This window comes from Akebia trifoliata, chromosome 11, assembly GCF_017979445.1.
Source record: "Akebia trifoliata isolate Shusen 1 chromosome 11, ASM1797944v1, whole genome shotgun sequence".
Lineage (NCBI taxonomy): Eukaryota > Viridiplantae > Streptophyta > Magnoliopsida > Ranunculales > Lardizabalaceae > Akebia > Akebia trifoliata.
Window position 1 is genome coordinate 37,695,979 of NC_141385.1, and position 13,451 is coordinate 37,709,429.

A 13,451-nucleotide genomic window follows, 5' to 3' on the forward strand; every position below is an offset into this window, starting at 1 on the left:
TTTAATATAATTATATGAAATTTTAATATTATAAATCAATCTAATTTAAATGATCTGAAACAAGATAACTTGGACGACTCAACTTCTCTTAGTGGCGTTTGATACAAGGTACTATAGGTGGTTGTTCAATTCAGTTAATTCAAATAAATTCAATTTTTTTTGTAAATGATTCGTATTTTTTTTTCGAGAAATGTATAAATAAAGATTTTGATTCTTATTCTTGACTATTGAACATGACAATGGATTTTTGAGGATGAAGAATAAAATTACTACCAAATTATGTAATTAATTACTAAATTACTAATTATTTTGATAATTTAATTGACTGGTACCTTATCAAAAGAATATTACCAATTTTTGAAAAAAATTGGAAAATTTTGTGTATATGTTAAAAATCGCAAGGGCATTAGAAAAATAATAATAAAGAGATAAAAAAATAAAAATAAAATATTCACCACTGGGTTGCCACCTGGCAAAATTACATAGGGCTGAAGCATATTAGGATGAGCTGGCAACACACGTGGAATAACCAGTTCGTGCCAACTCAGAAAATGAAATTTTGAAGAACATCCGTAATCTAGGAAGATTTTTAAAACACGGCTTCTGTTCCTTCAAACAACCCAAAATTAACTCATTTTTTGTAACTTAGAGAGAGAGAGAGAGAGAGAGAGAGAGAGACATCTACCGATTTCCATGATTCCATCAGATCCATCAATCTAATTTTCATCAGATCCATCAATCCGTGGGCGCACTTTAACACCATACGCCCCACCAATTCACGATAGCATTCCATCCATCCATCCCTTTCTGCCCTATTTTTCTTCTTTCTTCTTTCTTCTTCACTCTAACATGGCTCGAATTTCTGTGATGGAGATAATAGTAAGAAACCCTAAATGATCTCTCTTTCAATCTTGTTGTTAATCTGATCTTTGATGACGAAAGGCAAGGAACGACCCCTCAAAGAACTCTACGATGTCACCGAAAAGATCTTGGAACCGGAGGCATGTTAATTTGTTTCCTTCTCTTATTTTTCAATTAGGGTTTCTGAATCTTTTTTATTTTATATTTTTTTGAATTGGTTGCTTGATTGTGTTTTCTGTATTCAAAGATTTGAATTTTTTTGTTTTTGTTTTTTTTGTTTGTTGGCATTAATCTGTGTGAAAAGATTGATTTTTTGGGTTTGTTGGTTAAAGATTTTGATATCTTGCTCTGCTGGGTTTAATTTATTTTTGATAATTAAGGGCTTTTTTTTTTTTTTTTATCTTCTGAGAGTTTAATTCATAAATTAGGGTTTAATACATCATATTTTGATTGCTAATCTGTGTTTAGCATTGCTTTGATGCCAGTAATATTGGAGATGCTAATTTATGTGAAAATTTTAACCTCCTTTTTAGATCACACCAGTCTTGAAAGGGAGTTGTCGCATTCAAGGACCTATGGACGAGACAGACCATAAGCCTCAGAAGAATACGGTGAGACATCGTTGACAGTACCAGGGTAAATTTCATGTTCGGCTAATTCCAAAGACATTATTATTGAATCCAACTATTGAATTCCTAGAAATATTAATTAATTAGGGTTTTCTGTTAAAGTTTGTTGTTTAGAGAGATGTATGTTAGAATCAGTTGGGATGTCTATGAACATTATTGAATATTAAGAAACGGGTTTAATTGAATTTGCACGTTAGATATGTGTATGAAGTGGAAATAATCCTCTTGTGAAACTTAATAATAATCACATTTTGACTCACATAGTGTTTATATGAGATTTATCTGTATCAACTTATCAACATTTCTTCTATTTTGTGATCTAGTTGAATAGCTTTTCATAGTATTATAATAAATTTTGGGTTTGTCAGTATCGTGTACGAAAATCTTGGGGTCGATAATGATCACCTTGTGAATCATGTTTTAAAGTAAAAAAAAAAAAAGCGTGCAGGCTTTCATGTGGTTTGTTGTTGGATATTGATGATTACCTTCTTGGGTTTTGTGAGAGTCATTCTGTATGGTTAAAAGCTTTGGTTATGTCTCTTTTAAGTAACCGCTTTGCTTATTCAGGACCCCTAACACCTAGGGTTGCCAGCCCCTGGGTGATTGCCTTGGAGTTGCATGCAATTCAATATAGTGCATCTTCTTCAAAAGTACATATGTTATAACATGAAGAATAAAGAGCTCCAATAAATAATTTTCAATTTATTTCTCTCCTACATTCATGTATAGAACTCCTAGATGTAGAGTTTTGAATTCCTAGATAAATAACTTTCTTATTCTTTTTTTTTTATTAATAAGAGAAATTGTGCACAACAATAAACTATCCTCTCTCTCTCTCTCTCACGTGCATGCAAAGGGTTTTTCTCAGCATAGAAATTATCTTTTATACCTTTACTTTTTATTAAGTTCTCTAGTTCTTCATCATCTCGCCTATTTTTTTTTTTTTTGGAGAGCGACTGTGTTTTTGCAATAAAGAAACGATCAATCTCTATCCCTATTATTTTCTAACATTTGATTTGATTTACCTACATCACAATGAAAAATTCTCTCTTTCATGAACATGGTGTATATCTCTTAGGAGAATGTGCTGAATATTTTATCTGATTTCAGTTATCCTTTGTCATTTCTTATTTAGTTTCAAATTCTAGTTCCATAGTTTACTTTTCATCTTAAGTTTTATCAACGAGCTTTCTTCTTATTTTATTTTTGAGCACAGCGATTCTGTTGTTCGGGACTACTCGTGTACTTATCTTTTTTATAGTTTTTTCTTTTTGGCTTACGCATTTTGTTTTTTTTTTTTTTAATTATTAGGAAACATCTCTTGTTGAAAAAAAATTTGGTAGGCATTTGGTGAGTGAGCAAGTTCGAATGAGAGCAGAATCCGGGACATGCAACGTGTGTGCCGCACCTTGTTCATCTTGTATGCATTTTAACCTAACAGTCCCATGCATGGAGTTGAAAGCTGAGAATGACTTTTCAGATGAAACCTCTAGAGGAAAGGTGGCTAGTCGGTGTTCTTTCAATGATGCTAATGTGCCGCTTCCTTTTAAGAACAGAGCATGCAGAGATCAGCATCATACAGTTAGCGAAAGTAGTAACTTAATCGGTGCCAGTTCAAGTCATGATTCACTCTCTGAAAATGCAGAAAGTATGGTGAGTTTAAAGACCTTTCTTATATGTGATACATCTGAATATGTTGAGATTATTCCAAAGGTGTCATTTGGTGGAACTATTGCTAATGATCTTTTTTTTTTTGAAACCGCAGTGTGTTACTGGTCGGAGTCTTGTTATTTCTTCAAGTAGTCGTGTGGCATCTGATGTGGATGAGAAAAACATCTTAAATCAGTATGAGGAGCCGAAAGTTGTAGAATGCCATGGTGATAACATATCATGTGTTAGTGGGGCTAACAACGCAAATATACCGGTTGGAGATCTTAATGTGGATTTGAAATCTCAGAGGCCAAGAATGTTTGCGAAAGAATCCTTACAGTTGGATCCCACTGTTGGATTACTCCACAAGTCAGGACCATCAGAGGTTCCTTCCTCGAAAGATTTCTGTGTGGAAAATAGTTCAGAAAAAGTATGGAGTCCATATTCTCATTCTCGAAGTGGCCAATCACTCATCCCTAATGCAGATGCCAAGGATTTGGGAGAGAATTCTTGTTCTCACCGTCAAGATGAACCTTCGGAATGCTCCATGGAACATGTGGAGTCATCATTGGCAAAACTAGCGACGTCTGACAGTGTCAGTGCAGAGAAATCAACCACACACAACTGTAATAACATCCTTCTTAAATTTGAAAACAGTAAATCTAGTTCACCAAGAAGTGGCATGGATATTGAAGATTCTCCAACCGAATCTGTGAAATGTTCAGACTTAAATAAACAAGATGAGAGGTCCAGTTCTTTACCTGAGGTACCTGATATTCAGGAACCTCCTTCACAATCTCAGCTCGTTGATGAGAGCAATGGAGCAGATATTTTGGAGGATGATGTGAGTGCCACCAGTTCTTTATTTGTTGATGTTTTATATATATATATATATATATGACTTCATTTATTGTTGGTGCATAAAATTGTTATTTCTGTTCATGTATATTTCATGAGAAATATATTTGTAGGGAATTTTGTTTTATGCATTCTTGGTACTTCAAAGTGCCCTCTTTGCTCATTTTTTCCCAGGAACTTGTTCAAGCTTAGTTTGGGTTATCTTTATGTCTCTTATCGATAAAGATCTCTTACCTATATAAGGAGAAAGGATTTTGTCTTTATTGAGATATATAGTTGAATGACCCAAGTCAGGAATGGTTCTAGGGACCTAATTGTAGGGAGTATTTGTGTTTATCCATCACGTTTGACCTGGTCAAAAAAAAAAAAAAAATCACCGTTGAGTGATTGCTTATATGCTTTACTTTTTTAAGCAACTCAGATGAGTATTAACAAATTAAATATGTTCATGGTCTTGAATTAGCTGAGCATGTACCAAGTTGTACTAAGTTTCAGGTCAAGTTAGATGAAGGAATTCTGTCACCTTTGTAAAAAATCTAAGATTTTGATCTTCTGAGAGGATCACTGCTGTGATTATTGCAACATCAATGATTTTGTTGTCAATTCAGATAAGTTGCATGGAAAACCAAGAGTTAATCTCTTATAACACATGAAAGGAAGTAAAAGACATTACAGAAGATCAGTTCTTAAGAAGTTATGGATAAACTGTTAGCAATGAATTTCTTTGTATTTCTAGAAAAAGTAATTTCCAGTGTTTCTTTCTGTGCTTCTTGAAAGTGACGTTGCTTCAGATGCAAGTGGTCTGATCAATATCTTTCAATCTTGTAGAATTGTTTTTTTACCAATGTTTTTACAGGTTGCTTTACAATTTTTAAATTTCATTAACAATTTGACGACATTGTCTTATTGTTGTGCCACCTGGAAACAGGTAAAAGTTTGTGATATCTGTGGGGATGCCGGCCGGGAGGATTTGCTTGCTATTTGCAGTAAGTGCAATGATGGGGCGGAGCACACGTAAGCACAATTTAGTCTTTTGGATATGTGTAGTTGCACAGTTATGGTGACTATCAATTCCAAGTGCACCTATATCTCCATCTCTAAGGATGGCACTAACATTCTTGTTTACTGTCAATCAGTTATTGCATGAGAATAATGATGGATAAAGTCCCAGAACATGATTGGCTTTGTGAAGTATGCCAGCTCAAGGAGGAAGCCGAAAACCAAAAACAAGATAAGTTTGAAACAGTATTGGGTACTTCAAAAGCATCGTGTGTGAATGAAAAAAGTCAAAATTCTGGAGGTATCCTTAGTTCTAAGGTTTCCCCAAAGTTGGATATCAAATTGCCAGAAGGGGAAGCGAAGGGAGGAGCTACCAAGGTTGATCCAAGTCCAAGATTCCCTTCTAAGAGACATTCCAACAATCTAGAAATTGCTCCAGAAGCAAAACGACAGGGTCTTGAAACTAGTACTGGATCACCAATGCCATCCAGTCCCAGCAAGAAAGCTGTGCTGTCGAGGGAGAGTTCATTCAAGAACTTGGATAAGGGAAAAGTTAAGCCAATTCAGCGAATACTTTCCTCCGGAGGTAGTGCTACCAATAATTCTCAGGACACCGCACACTCTCCTACCACTTCAGATCATAACCTATCAAGGGTTCAATCACAACTTCATTCTCCTTGGGGTAAATTTTGCATACATATCTTTTGTATTACCTTGTTGGCTATGTCAAATTCTTTCTTAATCTCTAAATCTGTGGTTTCCTACAGGTGCTCTTTCAAAGTCAAAATCTTTTAACACCTTAAATTCAAAACCAAAAGTGAAATTGATACATGAAGATTTTTCTCAAAAGCGTAAGTTGGCTAGAAATACTGCTACCAACGAGACAAAAAGAGAAGGACTTGTCCGAACTATCAGCAAATCTTTGTCATTCAAAACTGGTTCCTTAAATTCAAATAGCGTGGAGCCTAAAGCTAAACTTCTTTCGTCTAACCTCTCTCGTAGTGAGGATCCAAGAGGATTAAAACTAGCAAAAGAGAAGAATTTAATTGATAGGAAGAATTCCTTTAAATCAGAACGCTCTCTGGTCTCAACTAAAGCTGGTTCTAACGTGCCTAGTCCGAAGACTGAACAAAAAATTGCTTCTCGTGGTGAAACCATGCCATTGCTTTCCTCTGCAAACAATAATCGTGATCTGAAAGCTGTTCAACCAGATGGAAAGTTAAATACTTCATCTAAAGTAACTAGTCTTCCCACTAGTAGAGGATCAGAAACTCCAAATTCTTTCGGTACCATACCTTCTTTTTTGAACTGCAAATGTCATTATTGTTGTTGTTGTTGATGTTATTATTATTATTATTATTATTAGTATTATTAATTATCTGTTTGTGTTAATTTCTCATATTGGACTTTTTGTCTCCTATGGTATTTAGCTGGATGCCATGATGTCAAGAGGCAGTCCTCATCTTTATCCTGTGGGGTTGGATCTACATCTTTGAACGGAATGCACAATTCTGCTGTGCAAAGGCCAAGTCAAGTTAGTCCCAAGGATGAAACTGTGGTAAATTCTTCTTATACTGCTGATGGACCATGTAATAATAGTGATGCAGTTGTGCAAAGAAAGAGTGTTTGCCCAGATGGTGGGACACGCGCTCTTGAAACTTCTGGGGCAATAAGTTCAAGGGAAGTGACGAATGAAAGTAAGTCAAAAGATGCAGTCGAAAATGCCCTTCTAAACAGATCTGAAACATACAAAAATAGTAGGATGCCTGATCAATCTGATGATTTATCCATGTCAAGTACCGAGTTGAGCAGCGAAGTAGCTTCTAAGGATCAACTATCGAATTCTTCATATTTCTTGAGGAATTTGACTTCCATTGATGGGATGTATGATGGGCAAGACAGTGTCAGGTGTTCTACTGCTGACTCAAGTAAAATCCCAACGGAAGCAGTATGTGAGCCTAGATCAGGATGCTCAGATGTCATTACCCCTTTGGATGGAAGTAAATTTAAACTTTCTATGAGTGATTCGTCCATTCCCTCGAGGGTTTTATCCATTCCAGAGCATGATTGCATATGGCAGTATGACCTTTTCTCTTTCACTCACATTTTTTTTTAAATATTAGTAGAAGACATTATTTCATTCACTCTATTTGGCACTTTGCATTTTTAGAATTTCTGATATGTGAGTTTTGTCACGCAGAGGTGGATTTGAGGTGCAAAGAAGTGGAAGACTTACCGACTTCTGTGACGGGATTCAAGCGCACTTGTCGACTTGTGCATCACCCAAAGTTGTTGAAGTGGTGAACAAGTTTCCTTGCAAATTTGTGTTGGAGGAAGTACCTCGCTTGAATGCATGGCCCTCACAGTTTAAGAATTGTGCCACGGAAGATAACATTGCCCTATATTTCTTTGCGAAAGATCTTGAGAGGTCTGTCCTAACAATTTTTTTCCGAAGTTCATTCTTGACCTGAAGTTGTCCCTTTCATGCTGACACAATTTTTTTGAATCTCCCGTAACACAGCTATGCAAGGAGCTATAAAAGCTTGTTGGAAAACATGATTAAGAATGATTTTGCCCTCAAAGGAAAATTTGATGGAATTGAACTTTTGATATTCCCATCCAATCAACTCCCTGAGAAATCACAATGTAAGAACATATCTCGAACATTTTACTTTCATATTGAACAGATAGCCTTCAACATACTAATTTTGTCATTATATTACTAAGTTTTGTTGGATTGCTTCTCTTCTATTGTAATGTAATAATTCTCATTTATGTGGAATTTGTAGCTGTGCTAAAATACACTAGTTGTTATTGGCAGGTTGGAACATGCTATTTTTCCTATGGGGTGTATTTAGAGGGAAGAGAGTAAATTGTGAAGACCACACACCTCGTTCCCGTAAGAATCTTTCTGGAGCCAATCTGAATGTGGTACCCTTGGAAGAAGAGTTGCCTACACCTGCCATGGCTGTTTCCCAGGAAGAATGTATGAATATAGATAAAGATTTGGCCACCGGTTGCAAATCACAAAATGCACTAGAAGCAATCAAATCCGCTGCCTCAATGAATTTTCCAATTTTTTCATCTTCTGGAAGGTTAGATACAAATTGTTACAAAGAAGGATCTCCTCACAATCAGAAGTGTTTGGGTTTAGAAACAAACTCTAGCCCTGGTTTGAGTGTTCTTGACACCAATTTCTCATCAAGAATTACAACAAGTGATGCACTGCCGTGTGAAGAAATGAAAGGCAATGGCACCTCCATGGTAAGCTTTTATTCCTTGGCATGCATATAGTTTAGTAGACAAAGTATCTTTCCTTTCTGATTGTTGTGGATATTTCTAGTCTTGTTTTAATCTTATCCATTTTTATGAATTATTTTAATAAGTGGACAATTTTATTAAAGCAAAGAAAAAAGGAGGTCAATCAATCTGCCTATGATACAAGCTATACATGCTGCAAAGAAATAAGAATGGGACCGTATGAACTTTCAGGTTCAATCTCCTCGTAAATTGGACAAGTTATGATTTTATTTGGGAATAGTGTAAAGTTGATAGCTAAGCTGTGACCCGTGGGATCAATTTGAATCCAATTGAGCTTCAGGCTCAATTTCCAAGTAAATTTTCTGTATTGGTGTATCTGTACGCTATAGTGAAACTCTTTTTTATAAGTAAAAATTTTATTAGAATAAAGTGGTCTAGTTGACAAACAGAAAATACAGCCCAAAACCACTACTCTGATGTTATACAACAAAACCCAATCCCACCTACACATGAAATCCTCTACAAAAAAAGAAAAAAAAGAAATACATTTAAGTTCCTTAAAAAACTTTACACGCACACGCACAAAAAAAAAAAAACTCAACAAGAAGTCTAAAATTGTGATAGTAATATCTTCCACCGAATGCTCTTAACACTCAAAACGATCATTTCTCTCTTTCCAAATTACCCAACAAATGGCAAAAGGAAGACGACTCCACAAGATTCTCTTTGAAGCTGTATATGCATAACTCAGTGCCAGCCGCAACTCAAAGAGAAGTTGAAAATACCTGGGGAAACACCCGAGACTATAATCGAATTTGTTCCTTCATATATAGTATATTCTTGTTTATCATGTAGTTGTAAGCACTAAATATTGAGCTATTAAGTTGTATTTGTAGGATGTGGCAGTGACAGTATTTTCTTGCAATGAAACTCTACTTGTCAAAAATAAAATGTCACACCCTTGCCCGTGCGCTACTGATGGACCTGTGGTCGATCTGGCACATGTGGTTGGGCTTGTGGAATAGCTGGGACGGAGGTGTAGTCCACATCGACCAAGGAACGTTTGAGATTCTGGGCTATAGGTTGTCCAACTCTCTTACCTTGTAACAACATGTTTTAAAGCTGTGAGGGGAAACCTAAAGCGGACAATATTGTTACTTGGTCAAGGGTGGGAGCGTTATATAGGGAGGAGGAGGGGGTTAAACTTACCACTCAGGGAATTGCATGTCTGAATCAAACGGGCAGTGCCGTTATCTTGATCACTTGGGGAGGAAGCAGAAATGAGTTATCCTTTTTAATTTGGCCTGCTACTCTCGACAGAATCCTTACCGTGGATAACATTAGATCTAGAGGGATTTCCTTAGTCTGACTTTTGCTATATGTGCAAAAGTAAGTTGGTTGTTATGAAAGTAGTGCAATGGCCAGACCTTTAGAGGAAAAGAGGATGTGCAATTGACTATTAGTCATGACATTATTGTTCTTTTGGTGCAAGAAATTTGAGTATTTTTGGAGTAGATTTCAAATGGAACTTAGTCTGTAATGATTTGATATTGTAGTTGGGTTTTATGTTTTTGGTTTACTGTATTGTTTGTAGAGTCTGTTAATACTTGTGTGCCATTACGGTGTTGTTCTTGTTGGTCGGTTTTCTCGTCCTCCTCTTGTTGATAAATATTATCTCCTTACTTATTTTACCTGGTTCGTGGGTTCCCTCAGTTTTTGTGGTTCACCACTAGAATAAACTCGGTTTGTAGGGGTCGACAGAGAAGAGGGCATTTGGTGATTTTTCTTTAATTTATTAATAAAAACCAATATTAAAGGGGCATGCAATTAGTTTGTAAACTTGGGGAGCAACCTCAAATACTATCAAAACATGGGGGGCTACGTAAAAGTAAGTTAGATTAACACAGTTTGCTAGGTTCACTACATTTCATGAACCCAATGTGAATTGTACCACGAACTGGTTCTATTCGAACCTGATGTAGTGGAAGCGTGTGAGGCAATATATTCAATAGGAATTAAGATATTGTGTTCAATGGAACACACAAAATCAATTTTAATCAATAGATTCAGTTGATACAAGCAATAGCTTGAGGAAAATAAGCATAAAACTAAAAAGTAATTAAGAGAGAAAAACTAATTGAATTGATACGTTTTGAATTCATTGAATTTCGTTTTTAGAGCTCCTTATATAGATAATTCCATCATAACAACTTAGAAACCTTCTAAAATACTAAAAAGTAACTTTTTAATCTATCTATAAGATAATATTAACTTTCTAAACCTATTATAAGTCTATTTGGGTATTTCTAAACACTTCTAATTACAGTCTAAATAATAAAAACGAATTTTAAAAGCATATTAATAACTAACAAGGAATTGAACTCCTAACATAACTATGAAATAGAAATCCTTGTAGAATTAGAAAAACAAATCTTACTAAAACTAGAAAATATAAACAAATCCTATTAAAATTAGGAAATTACTTAGAATTACAGATGTCCTACATCAGAACCGGTTCACGGTTCGCTACATTTCTTGACCCCAGTGTGAACCGTGCTATGAACTGGTTCACTACACATGCAACAAAATAGGTAACCCTTCTCCATGCACCTAAAAAATGGGCATTCTTATCTTAGAAGTATAAGCTTTGAATGTGCTGGAGGATATGAAACTATGATGCGGCCCAAGAAATGTTTCTTGTACATCAAATTCAATGGTTACATTGTTCTTAAGTTTTATTGGGAGCGGATCTGTAAAATCTGACGCACCTGAAGCTTGCAGTTTCCTTTGGTTAAGCTGTGTTCTATTTTGCATAAATTCTCTTTCATAGATCCCATTCCAACTTGGAGCTGTGACTGAGAAAACAACTTACTTGTTTTGGTCATTAATATGGTTCAGTAGGCTGTACAAACTTACTAGTCTTTAAATCTGCAGGAAGAACATGGAAATCTAGACAACAGAGATCGAATGGAGCTTGGAGTGTGTTCTCAAGCAACTAGACAGAACAGCTGTCTTAGTAAAGGTAAAACAGTAAAAATGCACTCGAATAGTTCAAATTTCAGACAGGCTGGTTTTCCTTCAACTTTATCAGATAGGCAGGAGACATCATCTGTTAGTACATCTTTTGCTGCTCAAGAGGTGAGTGGTTCCATGAGGAGTATAGTTGAAGGGAAAGTCCAGGAGAGAATGGAGGACTGCAGTGTGTATGAAGTGAAACAACAGGAACTATTGAAGTGCGAGGAGGTTACGATAGATGCTGATTTTGCTCGGGAGTGTGACCCAGCTTGGAAAGAGCATTGTAGCTCGGAGTTCAAGCGCAGTAGGAAACGCCCTTGCTTAGATTATCTGGATATGGCTTCACAAGCTTCTGTTCAAGGAGATGTTATATTGGTCGATGGGGAGAGTGAACACAAGAAGCTGAGGAAGTGTTACAGTGATATATATGGCAGTAATAGTTCCAGGGAGCAGAATTCTTGGAGTCAGATACATAATGAGGATTGCCGCGATCCAGTGTTCCCCGAAAACTTGAGGACTACTGAGAGGTACTTCTTTCCTATAAATGTTGGTCCCAGCGAGTGTGGGCCGGGAAGCAGCTCCATACCATTGCAAGTTATTTCATCAGATGATGAGGAAGATCAACTGGAATCCGATGTCCCTAGTCTAGAGCTCGCTTTAGGGGCTGAAAAGAGCCGACGGAAACAAGGGATCATGCCTTTGTTTGCTACGTTAGCAAATGAGAAAAGTAACCAAGGCAAGTGTCAAGATCCTGTTACAGCCCCCCCAAGTGACGATGATTTGTTGGCATCTCTTTCTCTCTCGCTTGCCTTCCCATTCTCTGACAAGGAACAAACCGTGAAGCCTGTTTCGAAACCAGAGCAGCTCTTGCCCGAGAGGTGCCAAGTCGATACTTCACTCATGCTCTTCCGTAGCTTCTCAGATACTTAGATCTTGCTCGACATGTCACCATGTAAATTATGGCCTCACTGCTATCATGGTATACCAGGATCATCAAGGATGATCTGCTATGTGGTTCTATCTGAGGGCCCGTTGACCAATTTGTTCATAACTATACAAAATCCTTTTTATAATTTTTTTTTCTTTTTTTATTTACTTCATTTTCGGGGGTGCATTGTCATCGGCTGTTTGTATATAAAGAGAATGAAAGCGGCCGCGGTATCTTAACCTCTTGTCAGGACTCGCAAAACAGACTTGTCTGTAAGTCGCAAGGATTTCTCCTGGTTTTCTTGCCTCATTTTTTCCAATACTTATTAGTATCTAATTGCTCTTTTATGTTGTACTACTTGTCTTAAATGGATAACCAGGCATGCAGATATGCACTTGTGAGAGTTGATGAGGAAGGTGCTGTTTGCTTGACACTCCCAGAAGCTATCAGGTACTGATGTGTCTGTGCCTTTTGGCTCTCAGTCTCTGCCTGCAACTTGAGATTTTCATGCCTTTTATGGCTGCAAGGGAGTAGAGAACCATCTGCCAAGAAGTTAGAATATGTTGGCAAGACATTCTGACTTGATCGAAATCAAAATGAGACATTGATTCCAAAACATTGAATATTTTGATTAAGATTTGTTTTTTCTTTTAATGGTTCGAAATGAGATTTTAAGCTCTAGGTTCAATGGACACATCATCCTATGAAGCATTCTCTTTTAGATGGTCACGAGGTTGGACCAACGGTGGAGAAAAATCTGCTTTTCAGTACGTTGGTGTTGGTGTAAAGGAGAGCACGAAACAAGTGGAAAATGTGCATCAAGTGTAGAAGTGAGTAGTTGAAAATGGGTGGAAGAGAGTTTTCAGCTTTCCAGTGCTTCTGCATGTCAAACGCAATTGGCTATCCTATGTCTCTCATAATCATATTTTTGTTGAACATTGATGCTACCTTTTGATTGTATCTAATAAGTCATAACTCAAGCTAAATTAAGTCTAACCTGAGTTTCAGCTTAATGTTTAACTTGGTCATCATTTTTTTTTGTATTTTTCGAAAGCCTGGTTTCAACTATTTTTGGAATGGGTTTCGAACTGGATGATCTGATGCAGGGTCTACATTGGACAGATTATAACCATAGTTGGCAGTTCTTACAAAGTATGTACAAATATTTGGAAGGGAAATGTTCAGCACCCTAAGTTTTACCACACACTTTAACAAACGTTTTTTGTCCTACATGGGTTAGAAGTTTTGGA

At 36.5% G+C, this 13,451-nt stretch overlaps 1 protein-coding gene across 5 annotated transcripts; it reads left to right on the top strand.

Annotated features, from left to right (window-relative positions):
* The first annotated feature begins 646 nt into the window (after positions 1-646).
* Positions 647-13,232, top strand: LOC147391503 (ASI1-immunoprecipitated protein 2-like). 5 transcript variants are annotated; one of them, XR_015183251.1, is made up of 13 exons: positions 647-1,001; positions 1,395-1,472; positions 2,802-3,143; positions 3,256-3,984; positions 4,927-5,012; positions 5,135-5,679; positions 5,765-6,283; positions 6,428-7,076; positions 7,198-7,425; positions 7,519-7,643; positions 7,819-8,261; positions 11,193-12,473; positions 12,581-13,232. XR_015183251.1 is itself a non-coding variant. In XM_086460015.1 (12 exons), the coding sequence occupies exons 1-12, from the start codon at positions 933-935 to the stop codon at positions 12,201-12,203; spliced, it is 4,824 nt and encodes a 1,607-aa protein (XP_086316141.1). In that variant the 5' UTR covers positions 647-932; the 3' UTR covers positions 12,204-13,232. The 5 variants fall into 5 exon arrangements, 1 of the variants encoding a protein (XP_086316141.1); XR_015183252.1 differs by having other exon boundaries at positions 1,405-1,472; XR_015183254.1 differs by having other exon boundaries at positions 920-1,001; positions 1,405-1,497.
* Positions 13,233-13,451: the final 219 nt, after the last annotated feature.